This window comes from Prionailurus bengalensis, chromosome D3 (genome assembly GCF_016509475.1).
Source record: "Prionailurus bengalensis isolate Pbe53 chromosome D3, Fcat_Pben_1.1_paternal_pri, whole genome shotgun sequence".
Taxonomy (NCBI): domain Eukaryota; kingdom Metazoa; phylum Chordata; class Mammalia; order Carnivora; family Felidae; genus Prionailurus; species Prionailurus bengalensis.
In genome coordinates, this window is record NC_057356.1 from 68,893,354 (window position 1) to 68,913,317 (window position 19,964).

Sequence of the window (19,964 nt, forward strand, 5' to 3'; positions counted from 1 at the left end):
AAAAGCATTATTGCTCTCTTGCATCACAGTCCAACAGGGTACCCAACTGGCTTTCAGTAAGATGATTCGGGGGTCCATGCACTTGCCATACTATGGACGCTGGAATCTCTTAATAGATTTCCTGCATCCAAGCTAGCACATGATGAGAGAGGTAGGGGGAGGTGGACACGCCCCCCCTTCGCGTGCAAGACGCAAACACGATGGAAAAAAGTGCTTAGTTGTATATCCAGGGAGAGGAGATGGGATCGGTGAGCATCCAGCCCCTCACTGCCTCACCCGGGGCCTAGTGGAGTGTCTGGCATTCAGGAAAAGTGGCTGATGGACTCGAAAAGTGCCAACACAAGACACTCCTTTTGCTTTTGGTGGTCACTCTGGTTTGGTTCATCTTAGGAGCTCTGGGACACACTCAGCCCTGGTATATTTCTAACGTCAGGGAGCATGCTGAGTGAAGGTCCCTCTTTGGGGCTGAGATTCACCCTTTGGTGCCAAATAACTACTTAGATATTTCGAGACAGGTTAAAGACGCTTCCTGATGGCGCCACTCAACTGTGGTCAGTTCATGGTGGCTCCCGTTATCTCTCCCCCTCCATCTGATGAGGTCACACGTAGCCTGCAGGAATTTTCCCTGTCACTAGAGGGTGTGGAGCCATCTCCATCCTCCGAACCAACTCCTGTTGCCCCAGAATATCTTTCCCAAACATGAACTGCACAGCACATCTGTAAGAGCTAACACTTACTAAACACTTGGCTGTGCCAAGGATCCTACCTGGACTCTCATTTAATCCTGACAACAATCTTGCGTAGTGGATTCTACTGTTACTCCGATTTTCAGATGAAGCAACGGAGGCCTAGAGAAGCAAAATGACCTGTCCAAGGCCAGATAGCTATGCGTAAGATATACATGTTACAGAACCAGCTTACAAAAGATTCACCCGTTTTTAAAATTTGGACTGTTTGCCTTTTTTGTGACTGAGCTGTTAAGAGTTCCTTACATATTCCGAATCCTGGTCCCTTACCAGATATAAGATTTGCAAGTATTTTCCCCTACTCGGTGGGCTGTCTTTTCACTCTCTTGATGGGGTATCCTTTGAAGCACAAGAGCTTTACATTTTGATGAAGTCTAATTTACCTGTTTTTCTTTTGTCGCCTAAAATTTAGTCCTGCATTTTCTTCTAAGGATATCATAGTCTTAGCTCTTACATTTAAGGTCTCCGCTAGACTTTGAACTAATTTTTGGGTATGGTGTGAGCCGCTCTTAACACGACAGACACCCTGTCACACACGAGAAACCCTATAGCGACGACGTGCCGTTTTCACTTCTATGCCCTTGTTCAAGAAGCAGAACTCCTGGATTATTTTCCCGACTTAATCTCTCTTCTTAAAAGCACTACCACCTCAAATTGCAACTCCTTTCCATGAAAACCGGCCCAATTCCTTTCCTACTTCCCCCAAATTGTTCTCTTCCTCTTCTGAAACCCCCCAGGTTTGGTTATAGCCACCTTACAAAATATGTCACATGCAATTGTAATTTAGTTGTGCACTTGTTTTCATTAGCCTCTCAGATTCCCTGTGTACAGGCGCTATGCTTACTTCATTTTTACCTCTCACATCATGCTAAAGTAATTCCCAGATAGAAGTTTGATCAAGATCTTTCTTAATGTCACCATCATTGGAATAAACACCCAAAAGTAATTCCTTGTTATATAGGATCAGTTCAGAATACCTCGTAGCCTCTTTCTGAAGAAATGAAATGTCTAAAAGCAAAAATAAACAAGAGCCAGGAGAGTATTGGTTCCAAAGGTAAGTGAAATGACATATTCCAGGGTTAGCAATATTTTTGGGTTCCATGTAGAATGATAATGATACGCAGTCAAGACTTGATCAGAACGAATCTCAAATACATGGCTTTTGCTCTTTAGGAAGCTACAATTTAAGACAGCAAATTATTACATCGAGTTGACGTTGAACAACCTGTTTTATTTATGTGTACTGAACTAAAAGGAAAAAATGCTACAACTACCCTTTGAATAGGAAAGAGACAATTTTTTTTTTAAGATTTAATTTTTATAAGTAATCTCTATACTCAACATGGGGCTTGAACTCATGAACCCAAGATCAAGAGTCACATACTCCAGCCATTTGCAACTACATGGATGGAACTAGAGGGTATTATGCTAGGTGAAATTAGTCACTCAAAGACAAATATCATACGATTTCACTCATACGAGGACTTTAAGACACAGAACAGATGAAAACAAGGGAAGGGAAGCAAAAATAATATAAAACAGGGAGGGGGGAAAAACATAAGAGACTCTTAAATATGGAGAACAAACAGAGGGTTACTGAAAGGGTTGTGGGAGGGGGTGGGCTAAATGGGGAAGGGGCACTAAGGAATCTACTCCTGAAATCACTGTTGCACTACATACTAACGTGGATGCAAATTAAAAAAACTAAAAAATTAAAAAAAAAAAAAAAAGAGTCACATATTCCACTGAGGAAGCCAGCCAGGCACCCCAGGAAAGAAGCAACTGTGACATAAAGATCACGTACAAATTAATGAGAAAATATATAATTCAGCTTAAAAAATTACACACATCCATGACATGTGTTGGAAACTAATCTTCTTTGACTAAGAAAATGACCAAACCATTCAAATTAAATGTCGTACAGATATAATTTAGGCCTGAGACTCCTTTTCAGTTCTGGACACCGGCAAGAGCGTGCAGGCGTGCGGAGACAGAGCTTCATCCCCATCAATTAACCAGTTAATATTTAGCCTCCTTTTTTCAGCCTAAGACACAGAGACTCATGCCTTCAAAGTGCACTCAATCCTACTAGGAGAGAAGATATTACAAATGAAACAAGTACAGGATAGAAAAGAGCATATATTTAGTTGCTCCTTCTTTGTGTGTGTGCAACAGATCATGTATACCACTGGTTCTCTCATCTCAAGAGCCTTTTATCTTCTTAAAAATCTCTGATGCTCTTAAGAAACTGTTTTTATGCAGATTATATGTAGTGGTATTTATTATATTACAAATTAAAGCCAAGAACAATTTAAAACACAAGAACACAACGCATTCTGTGAGCTGCCAGAGCAATGAAATGATCGTTGACCATGTAGCCTCTGGACAACTCTACCATACGGTGGTACAGGAGAAGGAGGATAAAAATGAGACTTTGAAAACCACTGGGATGTGTGTGCACGTACGTGTACACACAGACACATAGATGTAAGTTAGTAGCATTATACTTGCTTAGCATTCAATGATAAACTCTTAGCTGCTGTTTATACCTCAGCTGTTTTTTTCTGATTCTGTCTCCTTAATCTTTTTGGCTGGGTCTTTTTGGCTTACATCCTTGAATTCACCATTTAAAATTAGATGGTAGAGGGGCACCTGGGTGGCTCAGTCGGTTGAGTGTCCAACTTTGGCTCAGGTCACGATCTCGCGGCTCGTGAGTTCCAGCCCCACATCAGGCTCTGGGCTGACATCTCAGAGCCTGGAGCCTGCTTTCAATTCTGTGTCTCCCTGTCTCTCTGCTCCTCCCCTGCTCATGCTCTCTCAGTCTCTCAAAATCAATAAACATTAAAAAAAAATTTTTTTTTAATTAGATGGTAGAGTCAGTCCTACAGAAAGTTTCCCAAGTTTGTTGATGATCAAAGGACAATATAATTTGGTTCCTTATGGTTCCACCTAAAATAAAGTTAGTCTTCTCATCTCAAATAGTTGCTAAGATGATTGTTAGAAATTAGGGAAATAAAGCTTATGTGACATTGTAATAATATTCATAATTGAAAAACCACGGTTATAGTTTAAAAAGCAACTAAACTCATTTGTTATTTTTGTTTCACTTTCTAGATTCAGGTTTGTTGTATATGACCAAAGTTGTTTTAGAGGCTTATTCTTATTTTATTTACTTTTTTTTTGGAAATCTTTATTTATGAGGGGGTGGTGGGGGGGAGGGAGAGAACACACAAGCAAGCAGAGGAGGGGCAGAAAGAGAGAGAGGGAGAGAGAGAATCCCAAGCAGGCTCTGCACTGTCAGCACAGAGCCAGGCGCGGGGCTCAATCTCGTGACCTGAGCCGAAATCAAGAGTCGGACACTTAACCCACTGAGCCACCCGGGCGCCCTGAGACTTATTCTTAATTTTAAAAAATCTTGAAAGATTCTAACAATTCTCTCCTGTCCCTTTGGTCATTGAATTAACTTTTAGGAAATCCTGATATAAAGATACCAAAGCGCGGCCACGTCGTCAACTGAACTTCATGTGCTTCGCGAAACATGTACGTTGCCCCTGTACAAAGACCGCAGAACCAGCTATGACTCTCTGCACTACGCGTTCTCTCTCCCCAAAGAGGACTTGAGTGCAATTTTTTTTCACTGAAATTTTATTTCCCGTCAAGCAGCCGGACCAGTACCCTCATTATCTGGAACTTGGTGGAAGGCTTCAGGTTTCCCTTGAGATGTTTCGACAAACAAGGTTGTACTAAAGAATTCATACTGATGTTTTGGTAACTTGCTATTGTTTTCTGTGGTGTTACTCAACTGGCTTGTGAATTACACACTATAATGAGAATAAATATTTTCTTAATATACTCAGAAACCTCTAGGTAGACTCAAAGCACTCTGTGTATTACAGTGAGAAGAAAAACGCATTCCTGATTTTAAGCACTTATTTAAACTCATTCAATCTCCACTGCTGCATGTAGACCCTTTCCTTTTCCTTTTCCATCTTTTTCAAATACGTGGTCTAAAGCATCAGTCTAGGACACAGAGCTTTATGTGGCTGGTGACAGAGACATTTAACTAAAATTTCTAGGGAGGGAAAAAGGAAACACATTTTATTTTCCCAGTTAATGACCAATTTAAAAGAGAGTGACAGTGAGGACGTGCTTTCAAATATGCACCTCGCTCATGGTGTTTTGAACACTGGGAATGACGAGTGAAAACAGCCGGTTACCTCGGAAGAAGAACATGTACTTACTTTTACGACTGTCATCGTGTTCCTCAATTGCCTTGCAGTGATTCCGTTACTGTCACTACCACTGAATCAGGGCCACCCACCCTCTTCAATTAACTCTAAGGAAAGGCAGCAAAATTCAAGTTCATAAATGCACTTGGAGTATGTTGTGGCATGGCTGCTAAAATGAGGACTGTCAATGACAGATCCCAAATGGAATTTTCCCAGCATTTCTATGGAGCAGATACTTTAGGAAATTCACTGTTACTTAGTGAAAGTCTCATGCAAGAAGAAGTCAGCAACCCTAAAAACTGTCATGTTCAACAGCAGAGGTCATATGTCCGTTGGGAGTTCAACCTGTCCCATCACTGCATAATCACCATGATTGGCGAATACCATTAAATACGACCCATTTTCTCAAAGACATTGTCATTTTTCTGGTCTCTGATTACAGGAGGATGCTGCTGGCACAATGTCAAGACTAACTTCATTCAACACATGGTTATGAAAGAAATGACACAGGAGTACTACATAAGCAAATGACAGTTGTATAAGAAATCACAAAACATTTACAGATGCATTGACTTCAAGCTCTCAATAAACACGATCTCCACTGCCACTCTGAGGCCCCAAATGAGGTTTCCAAGAAGTGATTAGGAAGAAATATTTTTCCCATAACAAGTCATGGCTCGGATAGAAGTGAGCTATTATGCTATTTTTTTTTAAGTTGAGAATATTCAATTAGGAAAAGATACATATATATTTTTTTTTTTTTTGGTAAGAGAGAAATACTTCAGAATTACAAACGTAATACCTTAATGGGAATGACAGATCACAACATCACACACAGGCACACAATAAACACAAAACATGACAAACAGCACGGGTCGGGTTGTGAACGCTCACGGCTATCTCTTGTTTGTCAGCGACTGCTACCCGGACCGGGTGCTGTTCCCACAGTCTCCTATCAGCACAGCCATTTAGAAATGAAACAAACCACAGGAAACAAAACAACTCTCCGGCTGTCTGGCATGCATCACCACTTCAAACTCAGAGCTTCAAAATTCTCTCGTGAAGTTTCTGAACATCAACCCACTGAGTTGTCGTCGGGGGATGCAGGGAGGTCCTTATTAGACTTGATGGGCAAGTTCTGAGGTTTATGACACGAGCATTTTTAACATCATCATCTAAGCCATGTTCCAACAAAATATAAGAAATGTTGCAGTTAGTGACACTGCTCTAAAGGAACTCTGAATGTTCTCTCCTTCCTGTTATAATGCTCATCCCCGAGCTGCTCCCATTCTATTCTGCCATCATCCTCTGAAGTTAGGTGGTAATAAGCTCTTTATCTTTGAAGTGGGTGAAATCAAGGGAGTACATTAGTGCTGCTGTCCCCTGACCATGGCTTACAGGACCAGAGTAGCATCCTGATCTGAACAGAGCCAACTGGGTTCTCTCTCCCAGGAAGTGAGAATGAGGACTTCATGACTCTAGTCAGGTGGCTGAAGACACGACCCTCACAGGACATGTTACTGCTTGGGAGGGAGGAAGCTGGAGTTGCTGTTTTAGGTCCCAGTCAACGAGTAGGAAATCTGGCCGATAGCAGCACAAGAATAATACCGAAGCAAAAGGAAGCAGAGCCTGGAAACTAAACTAAACTAAAGCCTCAGAAAGACAAAATATTCTTGAATCCAAAAGGCTTTTCAATTTCAGGTTCTGGTTCTCTGATATCTAGGTGTACCTGTCCCCCTTGAGTTCAGTGAGAAACCTTTGCATAGTTTCTATAAAACTGCTCCTTGTGCTTTTATGTAATTAGTTTGAGCGGGTTTCTTGCCTAAGGTAACAAGTCCTATTTTTTTTTTCTAAGTAGGCTTCACGCCCGGTGTAGAGCACATGAGGCTTGAACTCACAATGCTGACACCAACACCTGAGCTGAGACAGAGTTGGATGCTTAACCGACTGAGTCACCCGAGCGCCCCGCAAGAGTCCAAATTATTAACAATCACTGGCTTAGGTTTGACTTCTTTAACCACTTGATAATAATCATTTAAAGTTCTTCCTTGATTTGCGACATCACTCCTTTCTCTGCACAGTAGAGGCGTCATGGCCATAGACAGACACTGAGAAGAGAGGAGTACTGTTTCTTACAAACCTAACCATGGAAGGAAAACCTCTTGCCGACAAAGTAAGGTAACTACTTACGTAATCTGGTAGAGGAACATCATTGGAACTCAGTGAACCTCTCAAGGACTGTGTGGCTTGTTCCAGAACTTTGTTGTGTTTTTTAGACAGCAAGGAAAACAAACTGAAAAAAAAAAAAAAAAAAAAAAGAATGAGTATCTCCTTTTCTAGGTTTTATACAGAATTATAGAGTTCCACAAGACGTCAATTATTCTAAAATATACATGTAACGACTTTTTTCATGCCTGTGTTAATAGCAGGATTAGTAATACTACCAAAAAGACAAAAAATGAAGTGAGGAGAATGTTTAAATTATAAGGAGTCTAAAGCATAAAAAAAGTTTGACAGCTTAAAGACCGTATTTCAAACACGGGCTAATTTTCTTTCCACAGCAGTGGACAGAGATTCAGACAGTCTGGGATATGAACGAACTTTATGAGTAACTTGGAATGTAATCTATTACTAGTCACTTGAACTTGTAGCTCAATGTTCTCATCTTTCATATAAGTGTGTTGGGTCAGATTATCTTTCTAATGTAATACAGTCTATTGCTTATCACAGCCTTACATTCTTCTCAAAAATAAGGACTTTAAATACATTTATTAGAAGATTTCCACTTCTGGCCATCATGGGTTCACTGGTACCGAACAGCCTTCCTGCTATTAACACCTAGGAAAACTGGACGAGATACACGAGACAACATTTTCCAGATGTCGTACGACACCCGCAGGGCAGGACTGTGGTCCCTACGGGAGAGTGTGCACCTAGACAAGCCTTCCGGACTGTGGTACGGAAAGCTGGCACCCGGCAGCATGCAGCAGCGTCGTGCTGCGCTGAAATCACAGAGCGAAGGACTGGCGGCTGCGTGGCAGGTGGAATTTGCAGGCAGATCATTAGACTGGAGAGAAACGCAAGAGGGAGGTCCAGAAACCTGCCCAAGGGTCTTCTCCATTTGAGGTTTGGTTTTCTTTGTTTGTCCTTTTGAGGTTGAAAGCGAACCTCACGCTTGCCGTTCACACCCATTTGCCACGACGCGCTGGTAGCCAGTACGGAGCAGCACTGCGTTATCTGTGATTCCAGAAATGTCATATGCGACAAGACATGTATATGAATGAATACTGTACACACACATCTATCTCTCTTATTCCACCACCAAATGCGTACAGTTTTGCACCTCATACTTTTTTGCATTTCTTGATCCATTCAATAAACATCGAGTGCCGTAACTTGGTTATCTAAACATCCGGGTACATCAATAATTTAACTAGTCTATTATTAAGCATTGCAACGTCTCCACTTTCATTTCGTTATTTTTCTATCAACGGCACTGTGCTGAACACCCTTCTGTATAATTTTTAGCATACTGAGGTGCGACTAGCTACTGGATAAATTCCTTGAAGTGAAACTACCGAGTAAAAGGATAATGGAAAAGAATAGAACAGTGAACTGTGTAGCAGTATACATTTTTCAACTATACAAGTTATTTTGTAAGTAATGAAAATAAAAGGCAAAAATATGTTGGGATAGTGTGTAAAGTATATCCCCACGGAAATGCATAAAGAGAAAAATTGGTAAGATTCTTTTGCTTGCAGTACATTTCAGGAACAAATGGAATTTGAGAGGAGTTTTCTGAGACTGAAAGAACTTGCATGGTTAGTTCTAGCATAGAGAATGGCAAGACTCATAGGCCCGAACCGAATGCCCGCACAAGAAGGGAAAGCAATAAACGCTCCTGGAAGAAGTGAGCTTCCCGGTGTGAGGAGAAGGGGGGGGGCCACTGGGGAAGACAGCACACTCTATTGAGTTCACAAAATACCAGAACTCGGGAGCTGCTTAATGGGTTCAACAAACTGGGGGTTCTGTCCATGCCCTGAGCTCACCTTCAGAGGACAACAGAGGTAATCTAGGGTAACTTCCATCAAACCTGAAGAAACTCATTAGACCAGCGGTAGGAATCAAAGCAGAAAGGATTTGAAATGGTTTCCTTTGGAGAAGAAAGGCTAGTTTGTTTACTTTAAAAGTGAATACCAACAACCCGCTCTCCTTGTTAGAAGAAGACAAAACCAGGAAGTGAGCTTCAATGCAAACACAAACTCTTTCCGCTGGGCATGATGGGAAATCTGAGTAGTAAGGGCAGAAAATGTGGCAATGGTCCACCTCAAGGAGCTGTGGCCACCATTCCTGGCTGCTCTTAAGAAAGCTGCTTTGAGAACAGAGGAGTTGAGGTCACTCCCAGCTTTCTATCGTGAAGGAGAAGCCGAGAAGTCACGCGTACTTCAAGTTGCTATTCTTCTACAATATAACAGGCTTTCCCCTCAGGTCTTAACCGCCACAGAGCTTTCAACTTCTTTTTTTGTTTTTTTAAACATTCTATTTCTGGCTCGCGTTTCACATTTTTAAGGCAAAATGACCTAAATTTATATGAGACGTGGCTTGCAGACGGCTGAGAAAAGTAATGTCTGCTGAAAGCTTTGCAACCAAAGTACTAGCCCTGGCTTAATGCTGGTCAGAGTACGCGGTAAAGACGTAGGGTGTTTGCACGTAAACGGGTAATTGCTGGCTTTCAACTGTACTATTCACTCAGGATATGGCTGCCACAGTGCTTGTTTTTAAAAGATTGGACTTTTCTTTTTATACAAGAATGTTCACCACAGACTGGTTCAACACTGAAAAACTGGGAACAACCAGAACGCTGAGGAAGAACGGAATGGGTAAATAAACTGTGGGATATCCATACAACGAAAAACTATGTAGTAATTTAAAGTTTTCTAAAGGTACACGCAATAGCATGGATACATCTCAAAGACAATGTTGTTTGCTGGGCCCTTAGAGAAGAACGTGACCAAAAGAATATTATTTAAATAGTGTATTAAAAATGCAAAAATGATACTACCTGTCTTCTATGGATAAAACATTTGAATAAAACATATGGAAGTGATAAATACTACATTTAAGATAGCTATTATTCTCTGAGAAAGAAGGGAAGGAAATGGAATCAGAGAGGGGAAAAAATCAGGGATTTAGCTCTCTCTGCATCTTTCTCTCTCTTGCTTTCCCTCTCTCTCTATATATGTAAAATGTTGTTTTTGTTACGCTAGATACATACATAAGGGATTGCTGTATTTATCTCTTTGACGTATGCTTGAAATACTATATACATTTTAAAAACTGGAATAAAAAGAATACACTACCCTGAAGACAAGAGAGTTCCTGCTAACAGCCAACATTTTTTTTTTTTAAGTTTATTTATTTATTTTGAGAGAGAGAGCTCAAGAGGGGTAGGGTCAGAAAGAGAGGGGAAGAGAGAGAGTCCCAAGCAGGCTCCACAGTGCTAGCACAGAACCTGACGCTGGGCTCGAACTCTTGAACCACGAGATCATGACCCGAGGCAAAGTCAGGCACTTAACCAACTGAGCCCCCCGGGTGCCCCGACAGCCAACATTTCAGCAAAGAAAGCAGCATGTGGATAGAATATGTACGGTGAGTCCAACATGACACAAGCTAAAAAAAACCACCAGCTGCTGAAAAGGCTGCAGTTGAAGGTGCACAGTCAGTGACAGGAGATGAGACCAGAATGGAGATGTCTGAGACAGAATGTGAAGGATCAAAAGTCCGGGGCTTGAGAAGAAGCTAATGGAACATCTGTCTTCCAAAATGATGAAAGAGACATGTTCCTTGTTCCCAAGGAGCTCAAATCTAAGGTGATAAGAAACAACAACAACAAAAAGTCTGCAATTCTGAAATTGGAGAACACCATGGGTCTTAAGAGTAGGCTGTGGGAACACAGAGGAAGGATGGGTACATTTCGGAGGAAACCTACTTTCTGTGGCCTTGACGTTTAGGGGGTCGCTAGCTGGGAGACGTACAGGGGGAGGAAGAGGAACTCAGAAGGGGAAACAGCGCCCACAGAGGCACAGAGAGACTCGAGGGAAGTACCAAGGCCAGAACGACGCAAGTCCATGGGGTGAGCGGGGGCAAGAGAGAAGTTTAGCAAGACAGGGATGGGCTGTCAAAGAAAACATGCTAAGGGGTTTGCAGTTCATCTTGTCGAAGTCACTGAGGCAGGCAGGAAGTCAAATATTTACCAAGAACCTTCTATGTGCTGGGCAATGCACAAGTTGCCTGGGGTACAGTGACATGCAAAAGCAACGTGGTCTTTGTCCTGCCCTCCTGGGAGGAGTGGTTGCGTTGGGGACAAACCTACACAGAAGGTTTCTACCGTCAGTGCAGCGATGGAGATGGGCGCGGAGAGCTATGGGGACACAGATGAGGCTGCCCGGCTGCACCTGAAGGCAGGAACGGGAGGTCAGCCCTGGAGGTGACGCCTGAGCGGAATCCGAAGGAACACTTGGGAGTCGGCCAAGGAAATGGGGCAAAAGGGTAAAGGTCATCCGGACCGAGAAAAGAGCACGAGGGAAAGCAGACATCCAAGTGCAGGCAACGGGAGGGCACACACGCTCACCGAGTGTCACACGCGCGGCAGAGCACGGGGTTAAGGCTGGGCTGCCAGTGGGGATGGTTTATGAAGCGTCTCTCGTGTCTCACTTAGACCTTGGGCTTCATCCTGAATGCCAGCGTTATGACAGCAAGGCTACAACGGGAGAGGCAAAAGCGAAGCTGTTGTGTCTGGTGTTCAGGTGGGGAGTATGGGGCAAGGGATGGGCAGGAAGTGACCATTCCTTGTTCGTCTATGTCCTCAATCTCTCCCCAGTGCACTCTCATCCCACGGTGGCCAGGCAGTCCCCGCCACAGAACCCCAGGGCTCCAGGAAGCAAAGTCTGAAGACTAGAGCCCGAGGAGTGAGGCACAAGTACATAACTGCGTGCTTGCTGTAGAAAGATTCCTCCACCCCCAGAGGGAAGGACAGACAAGGGCTGCCAAGAGAACGGTCTAGAAGCAGATCCTTTAGGTAACTTCTACGCTGCCCAAGAGCGGAGGAGGTAACCGAGCTAAAGCAGTCTGAGCCACCAGGAAGGCAAAGAGACAACAGAGAGAGTGACAGAAAGGAAGGCACGGACGACTCCGAGGTTCCCAACTTGGGAAACAGCAGCTGGCTGAGAACGTGAATGTATGTGCTAGGAACGGAAGAGCGGAAGAGCAGAAGAGCAGGGAGAGGGCCCAGGAGGGCCAGGGCTCTGCCTGAAAGAAAAGAGCAGCAGCAGTAGCTACGAGGACGCACATAGGGCTCGCTGTGTGTCAGACACTGCTCGACAATAATCACATGAGGTGCACATTATCACCATCCATCCTTTCTAGGGAGGGTGAAATCGCGGCAAAGGTTGAGTATTTTGCTTAAGGCACACAGCTACTTAGCGGTGGAGTCAAGAGTCAAATTCAGGCAGGCAAACTCCAGAATCTGTGTTTTTTAAATGTTTACTTATTTTTGAGAGAGAGAAAGAGAGCGCGTGTGCACGTGCGTGAGCAAGTGGGGGAGGAGCAGAGAGAGGGAAACACAGAATCTGAAGCAGGCTCCAAGGCCCCGAGCTGTCAGCACAGAGCCCAGTGTGGGGCCCGAACTCATGAACCGCGAGATCATGACCTGAGCTGAAGTCAGTCACTGAACCAACTAAGCCACGCAAGTGCCCAGACTCTGTGCTCTTAATGATTCTGCCACAAAACCCAGAGATGCTCAGGAATATCCAGATGGAGAGGGTCAGGGATACCCAAGTGGGCAGTTCAGAAACACGAAGCTGGTGCTTGGGAGAGAGGTGAGACCTTTTAGGGTTATCAGCATCAGCTGACATCACACAACTACATACAGGTGATCACCCAAGGATAACGTGGCAAGTAAGAAAAGAAGATCAAGGTCAAAATTCTGGGAAACACCATGACTAAAAGGGGAAACAGCAAAGGGCCCCCTAGAGACATAGAAGGGGAAGAACAAGACATTCTGGAAGCCAAGAGAATGACCTCAAGGGAAGAGTGGTCATCACTGTCAAAAGGTAAAGGCTAGAGTAATACCCTAAAGGGGAGGCAACACTGGGAGGTCACTTTCAGGAGGTGGCATGGGGCTCCCTCCTTGAATACTGCAGACTTTCCCCACAACAGTCTTCCCCCTCACAACTTCTAGGCATCTTCTCTCGACATCCCAGTCCCTCCTTCATAAGAGCAGTCCCCTGAGAAACGAGGACTACCTTAACTCCGCAAAAGAATGGGAGCAGGTAAAGAAACTTAGGTGTACAATTGGTAGTTCGTCCAAGGTTAAAGTCACAGTGTAGTGAACACGCAAGCTCTCTTACAAATGGGGGAAATGCAACGAAATACAAAATATTATTCAGGGTGTTAAAGGCAGAGCTACGGACAGAAACCGAATCTCCTTACGCCAAGCTTCGTGTTTTCCCTGTAGACAGTGACTCCTTCCACACACAGGAATCCCCCTCTCTCCTCTCTGCCCGTCTAGATGCTGCCTGGCCTTCGAGGCACAGCCTCATGCTGTCAATTCCATACCCTCTGTGAAGGATTCCTCTAACCTGTGCTCACCCTGCCTCCGAACCACACTAACTTCTAACTCCTCCACACCTCAGCTGACGCTTAAATGCAGTCTCACATGGCGGGTCACCTTAGTTTTAATCAGCTTTACTGAGGAATCAGCAGCACAGACTACGATTAACCAATTTTAAGTACACAATTCAAGGAGTTTTGAAAACTATAAACATGCATGTGACTCATCACCATACTCATGATCTAGCTCGTGTCCATTACCCCAGGACAGTCCCCGGCCCCTTGGTAGACCATCCCCTCCTCCACCCCCCCTCCCCCCTCCTCCACCCCCCACCCCCCTCCTCCACCCCCCACCCCCCTCTCCCATCCTCCACCTCCCTCCCCCTTCCTCCACCCCCCTCCCCCCCTCCCCCCTGGCCCCAAGCAACCACTGATCTGTTTCCTGTGCCTGCGGTACCAGACCTACTCTTTTGCATCTGGTTTCTACCACTTAGCACTTCATCCACGGGTTTGGTATCAGCAGTTCGTTCCTTTTTATCACTGAGTAGTTTTCCATTGTAGGAACAAACCTCGTTTTTTTTTTTTTAATTTTTATTTATGTATGTATTTATGTATTTATTTATTAATTAGCTGATGGACACTTGGGCCGTTTCCCCTTCTGGGCCCTTATGAATAAAGCTGCTATAAACATTCTCACAAAAGTTTCTTCGTGAACATAAGTCTTCATTTCTCTTGAATAAACCCCTGGATGTGGGACTGCTAGGTTCTGTGCCACGTTCTTGCTGGCACGGGCTATTTCAGTCTCTTTAGCATTGGCCCTTCCAGTGGCTGTGAAATCTGGCTGTGGTTTTCACCTGCATGCCCTGAGGAATGTTCCTGTGCTCCTGGGTGTTGTTTGCTGAAGTGTGTGTTCAGATCTTTCTTGCCCTTTTAAACAATGGGTTGTTTTCCTTCTTCTTCCTGAGTCTGTAAGAGTTCTTCATATATTCTAGACATAAGTCCTTTATCGGGCATTTCTTTGTAAATTATCTCTTAGACCAGTGGTGGTGGTGGTGATGGTGGGGGGCTCTTTTCCTTTTCTTAACAGTGCCTTTTGAAGAGGAAAATTTCAGAATTTGATCGAGTCCAATTCATCAAAATTTAAAATGCAAGTGGTGTTTCTCGCGTACTAAAAAACTTTTGCCTAACCTAAGATCCCAAAGATTTTCTCCTATGGTTTCTTATCTATGGTTTGTAGTTTTACCTCTCCTGTTTACGGTTTGTGCTCCATTCAGATGTATGTATGGCATAAAGCAAGAGTCAGGGTTTATGTAATTGGTTTGGTTTTTTGCATGTGAATGTTTAACTGTTCCTGCGCCATTAGTGGATAAGACTATTCCTTCCTCCTTCAACTACCTTGACAGGCTTGTCAAAATTTCATATATGAGCATATATGAATGGGTCTCCTTCTGGATTCTATTCCATCCCATTGGTCTATAACTCTATTGCACACCAACAATACTACACTGCCTTGACTATATTAGTTGTAATCTATAGTATTCCTTGAAATCAGGTAGTGTGAGCTCTCCAATCTGAGTTTTGTCAAAATTGCTTTTGGGTCCTTTGTATATCCACATAAATTAAACAAAAACTTTTTTTAATGTTTATTTATTTTTGAGAGACAGAGCGTGAGCAAGGAAGGGGCAGAGAGAGAGACACACACACACACACACACACACACAGAATCTGAAGCAGGCTCCAGGCTCTGAGCTGTCAGCACAGAGCCCGACACGGGGCTCAACCTCACGGAACTGTGAGATCATGACCTGAGCCGAAGTCGGATGCTTAACCAACTGAGCCACTCAGGCTAAATTTTAGAATCAACTTGTCAATTTCTACCAAAAAGCCTGGTGGGATTTTGATTAGGACTGTGTTAAATGTATAGATAAATTTCAGGATCTCAACAATAATAAGTCTCTGATCCATGAACATGGGATCACCCAGTTTATTTAAGTCTTCTTTAATTTCTTTTTTAAAAATGTTTAAAAAATTTAAAAAATTTTATTATTGAAGTACAGTTGACATGCAGTGTTATATTCATTTCAGGTGCACAACACCATGATTTGACTGATCTTTTCAAATTTCTTTCCACAATGCTTTAGTTTTCGGTATTCACATCTTGCATGTATTTGAGTTACGTTTATTCCTAAGTTACTGCATATTTTTAGGATACCATAGACAGTATTGCTTTCAAATTTCAATTTCTGACTGTCACATGAATAGCAAAATATAATTATTGTTATATACTGACCTTACATCCTTTGACTTTGTTAAACTCATCTCTTCCTATTTTTTTGTAGATTAGGATTTTTTAAACATCTGACCCTGTTTTATGTGAATAAAGCCAGTTTTAAGTGTTCTTTTCCAATCTGAGTTTTTAAGATTTCTTTTTGTTGACTCACTGCACTGCCTAGGTAGGACCTTTAGTATAATGCTGAATAAATGTGAGAATGAATATCCTAGTCATTTTCTTGATCCTCGGAAAGAATACATTCAGTATTTTACCATTAAGTATGATTTTAGCTATAAATGTTCCATAGATGCCCTTTATCAGGTTGAGGAAATCCCTTCTATTCCTTGTCAACTGAATTTTTTTTTAAATCATGAATAGACAATGAATTTTGTCAAATGCTTTTTCTGTACCTAAGAAGATCACATGGTTTTCTTTTTAAGTCTATTAAATATAGTGGATTGTACTGATAAAGCATGGAATGTTGAGGCAACCTTATATTCCTAGGATGTATCTCACTTGTTATCCATCCTTTCATATGCTGAGAAGAAATAATGATGGCAGCTGTCACTTACTGAGAACATCCTCTGTGCCCAGCACCTTACTCAACTTTTATAATTGTTAACTAAATTCATACACAACAGGCTTAAGAGGGCACTACCATTACCATCACATTATACAAAGGAAACTAAGGCATTAGAGAGGTAAATTAATTTGTCGAGGATTATACTGCTCGTAAGTGGAAGAGCTAGAATTTATATCCTGGTAAGCTGACTTTCAATTTTGCACTCATAACCACCATATAATCTTTTATCAGGAGATTTGTTTTACTGATTATAGTGAACTCCCCCCCCCCCTTCCTTCATGATTCACTCCTACTCCCTTCTTTTAAGAACAGAAGTGACTACTCTCCTGAAAAATGTCTAACGACTCTCCTGACACAAGGCTGAGTTAATTATCATACCGTTTTCCTGGATCACAAAGACAAACATACGTTCTAAGCTGGGCCAGAAGGAAACTTTCCCTAAGATTTTTCTACCCGGGAACGGTGAGAAAGACTGCTGTTCCCCTTGGTTAGAAGACTGTAGAGATGTTAATCTGGAGGTGCCCATGGTCATGATTTAGTTTCACAGAGAAAACCCAGGTGCAAGAAAAGGGAATCCGCCTAAGCTGAAACAGTGACAAGAAAGGCACAGACAAAGCAAGAGGCAGAGAGATACTCTGGAGGTACTGACTCCTCAATTCAAGTCTCTGGAACCTCACCTCTGGAGCCCCAACATCTGCATTGTTTTCTTTCTTTCTTTCTTTCTTTCTTTCTTTCTTTCTTTCTTTCTTTCTTTCTTTTAATTTATTTTGAGAGAGAGAGAGAGGGAGGGAGGGAGGAAGAAGGAGAGGGAGAGTACGGGGCAGAAAGAGAGAGGGAGAGAGAGAATCCCAAGCAGGCTCTGCACTGTCAGCACGGAGTCCGACGCGGGGCTGGAACTCACGAACCATGAGATCAAGACCTGAACTGAAATCAGAAGTCGGACACTTAACCGACTGAGCCATCGAGGTGCCCCTTCTACATTTCTTTTGTCAGCTCTTCCCCACTTAAGAATCTCTGAAGACAAACCTCCTTTTTACACAGGCTAGGGTCTGGTAGGGCTTTACTCCTTCATCTTGAAGTATTTGTTCAAACTTCATCTGTTCTTTGGGGGCTACCACAACCAACTCCAGTCAAAACTGCAACCCAATCCGGGCACATCCTATTTTCTCTCTGTTGCTTTATTTTTTCTCCACACTACATCCCACTTTCTAAAATACTATATGCTCTTCTTATGTTTTTATTGTTTCCATCCACTAGAACAAAAGTAGGCAGAATACAGCTTGAAGACCAAATCTGGTCCGCCATCTGTTTTTGCAAATAAAGTTTTATTGGAATACAGCCACATCCATTCATTCGTGTATTGTTTATGGCTGCTTTCATGGTACAATGGCAAAGTTGAGTAGTTATGACAGAGACCATCTGGCAGGCAAAGGCTGAGACATTTACTATCTAGCCCTTCGGAGAAAGTTTCCTCACTCCTGCACTCGAATGTAAGCTCCATGCTGTCAGCCATTTCCACCTGTTTTGTTCACGGTTATATTCCCGGTGCCTAGAACAATGGCTGGTGCACAGCAGGTATCTGATATTGGTTCACTAAATAAAACACAAAGGGAAAACATCCCCTGAAAAGAATGCACCTTTGTTAAGTTTAAAATTTCAAGGTTTATCTGGTTTCCGACTTGAGCCAAACAGCCAATTCTTTACGGCCAGGACAGTATCTTTTTTTCCATTATTTTACTACCTGAGAAAAACAAGTATTCTCTCCCATTTACCTAGAAATACAATTGACTCACATCTCTCGGTTTTTCCTGAGAGTAATCCTCCAACATTTTTCCTGTGTGTACAAAACGAATTGATGGCAGAGCTGCCTGCGGTTGCTGCCAGACCGGATTTGGGATAGAGAGGAGGAGAGTCAAGGAGATCAGCAAAGTTTTTTAACCCCGAGCAAACAAAACAAGCAAACGGAATGAGCACATCACTGACTCACTTACTTGCATCACAAAAGTGAGCACATCACTTACTGAGACGGGAAAGACTATCCGGGCAACAGGTTCCAAGGAGACCATCCGAGGTCCCCTCTTGGAAACGGGTAAGTTTGAGATGCCTGTTTGCTGTCCAAGAGAAAGTTTCAGGTAGATACTCTGGCTTTAGGAAAGAGATTCCAGTTGAAGATATGTATTTGGGAACTGAAAACACACAACCGGAATTTAAAGCCATGGCAATGGATGAGAAAACTCAGTATTTAGCCTAGAGACAAAAAAAAAGAGAGGCCAGCAAGGGCCGAAACCTAAGCCAGGAATGAAGGAAGACTAGACGCTAGGCGCTTATCCTCTGGGACGCTGACCAGGTTCGGGTAAGTAGAAGTGCCAGGTATTCGAAGGTGGGGCACAGAGGAGGCCACAGGCAGGAAGGCAGACTGAGGATCTGTATTGAAAAAATCAGACTTTCGGCTCCCCTCTCCTCCCTCCCTCGGCCCAATGAGCGCCTTCCTGCGTGTTGGCAGAAGGAGAGGTGTTCACTCTTGAAAGGCCGAAGCAGACAGTGGGTTTCGAGGTGGAAGGCACCACCAAGGATGGGTGTGCTATCCCGAAAGAGGGTGATTATGTAACAGCCTAGAGGCTGAACACTGAAATCTCTGCTGTCGGCCCCCTGCTCCCCCGCCCCCCCATCAGCTCAGAGAATGCTGTCAGCTAGGCTCGTACATTCGGGAGAAATACTGAGGAGGACTGTCTCGGGAACAGAGGAGAAGTGTAAGAAAAGGTTACCCATAGATACTGACACTGGGGGGGGGGGGGGTCTCAAGAAACCCAGCCCAGGGGAACGGGTTTTTTTGCTTTTTTTTTTTTTTATTGTTTATTTATTTTTGAGAGAGAGACAGACAGTATGAGTGGGGGAGGGGCTCCGAAGCAGGCTCCAGGCTCTGAGCTGTCAGCACAGCGCCTGACACAGGGCTCGAACCCATGAACCATAAGATCATGACCTAAACAAAGTGGTACCCTTAACCGACTGAGACACCCAGGCACCGCCCCCCCCCCCCCCCCCCCCCCCGCCCAGCTAGAACAGTTTTAAGGAAGCGACCAATCAGCAAAGTCCAACCTGAGCACCCAGAACTTCCAGTCAGTTCTTTGATGCCTCACTGTTAAATATGGGCTCTGCCAAAGATCACCAGGGAGCCACTAAAATGACAAGCAAAAAAGAAAAAAGGAGCCCAAATGAAACAGAGATAACGTAGGGAGAAAATGAAAACTCTGACAATGTTACAATTATTAAGCTAAGGAATAGAAGCAAACATGTCAGCTGGGAAACAAGAAGGAGGTGGTATAAGAAGACAACAGAAAGGAACTCTTGGAAAGTGCAATAAGATAGCAGAAAGGAAAAATTCAATGAAAGGGTTGGAAAACAAATTTGAAGAACATTCCCAGAAAGTGGGACAGAAAAGACAAAGAGATGTAAAACAATAGCAAAATGGCAGAGAAATGGTCCACACAGTCTAACAGAGAATGTTTTAAGAGAAAAAAGAAAAT

The 19,964-nt window shown here is 43.2% G+C and overlaps 1 protein-coding gene across 4 annotated transcripts in view; it reads right to left on the bottom strand.

Annotated features, from left to right (window-relative positions):
* The window catches only part of DYM (dymeclin), a 359,762-nt gene that overhangs the window by 102,712 nt on the left and 237,086 nt on the right, over positions 1 to 19,964 (bottom strand). For all 4 annotated transcript variants that reach the window (XM_043558777.1, XM_043558775.1, XM_043558776.1 and 1 more), the window contains one exon: positions 7,166 to 7,268. In XM_043558777.1, coding sequence (XP_043414712.1) covers positions 7,166 to 7,268 — 103 coding nt within the window. The remainder of the gene's footprint in view (positions 1 to 7,165; positions 7,269 to 19,964) is intronic.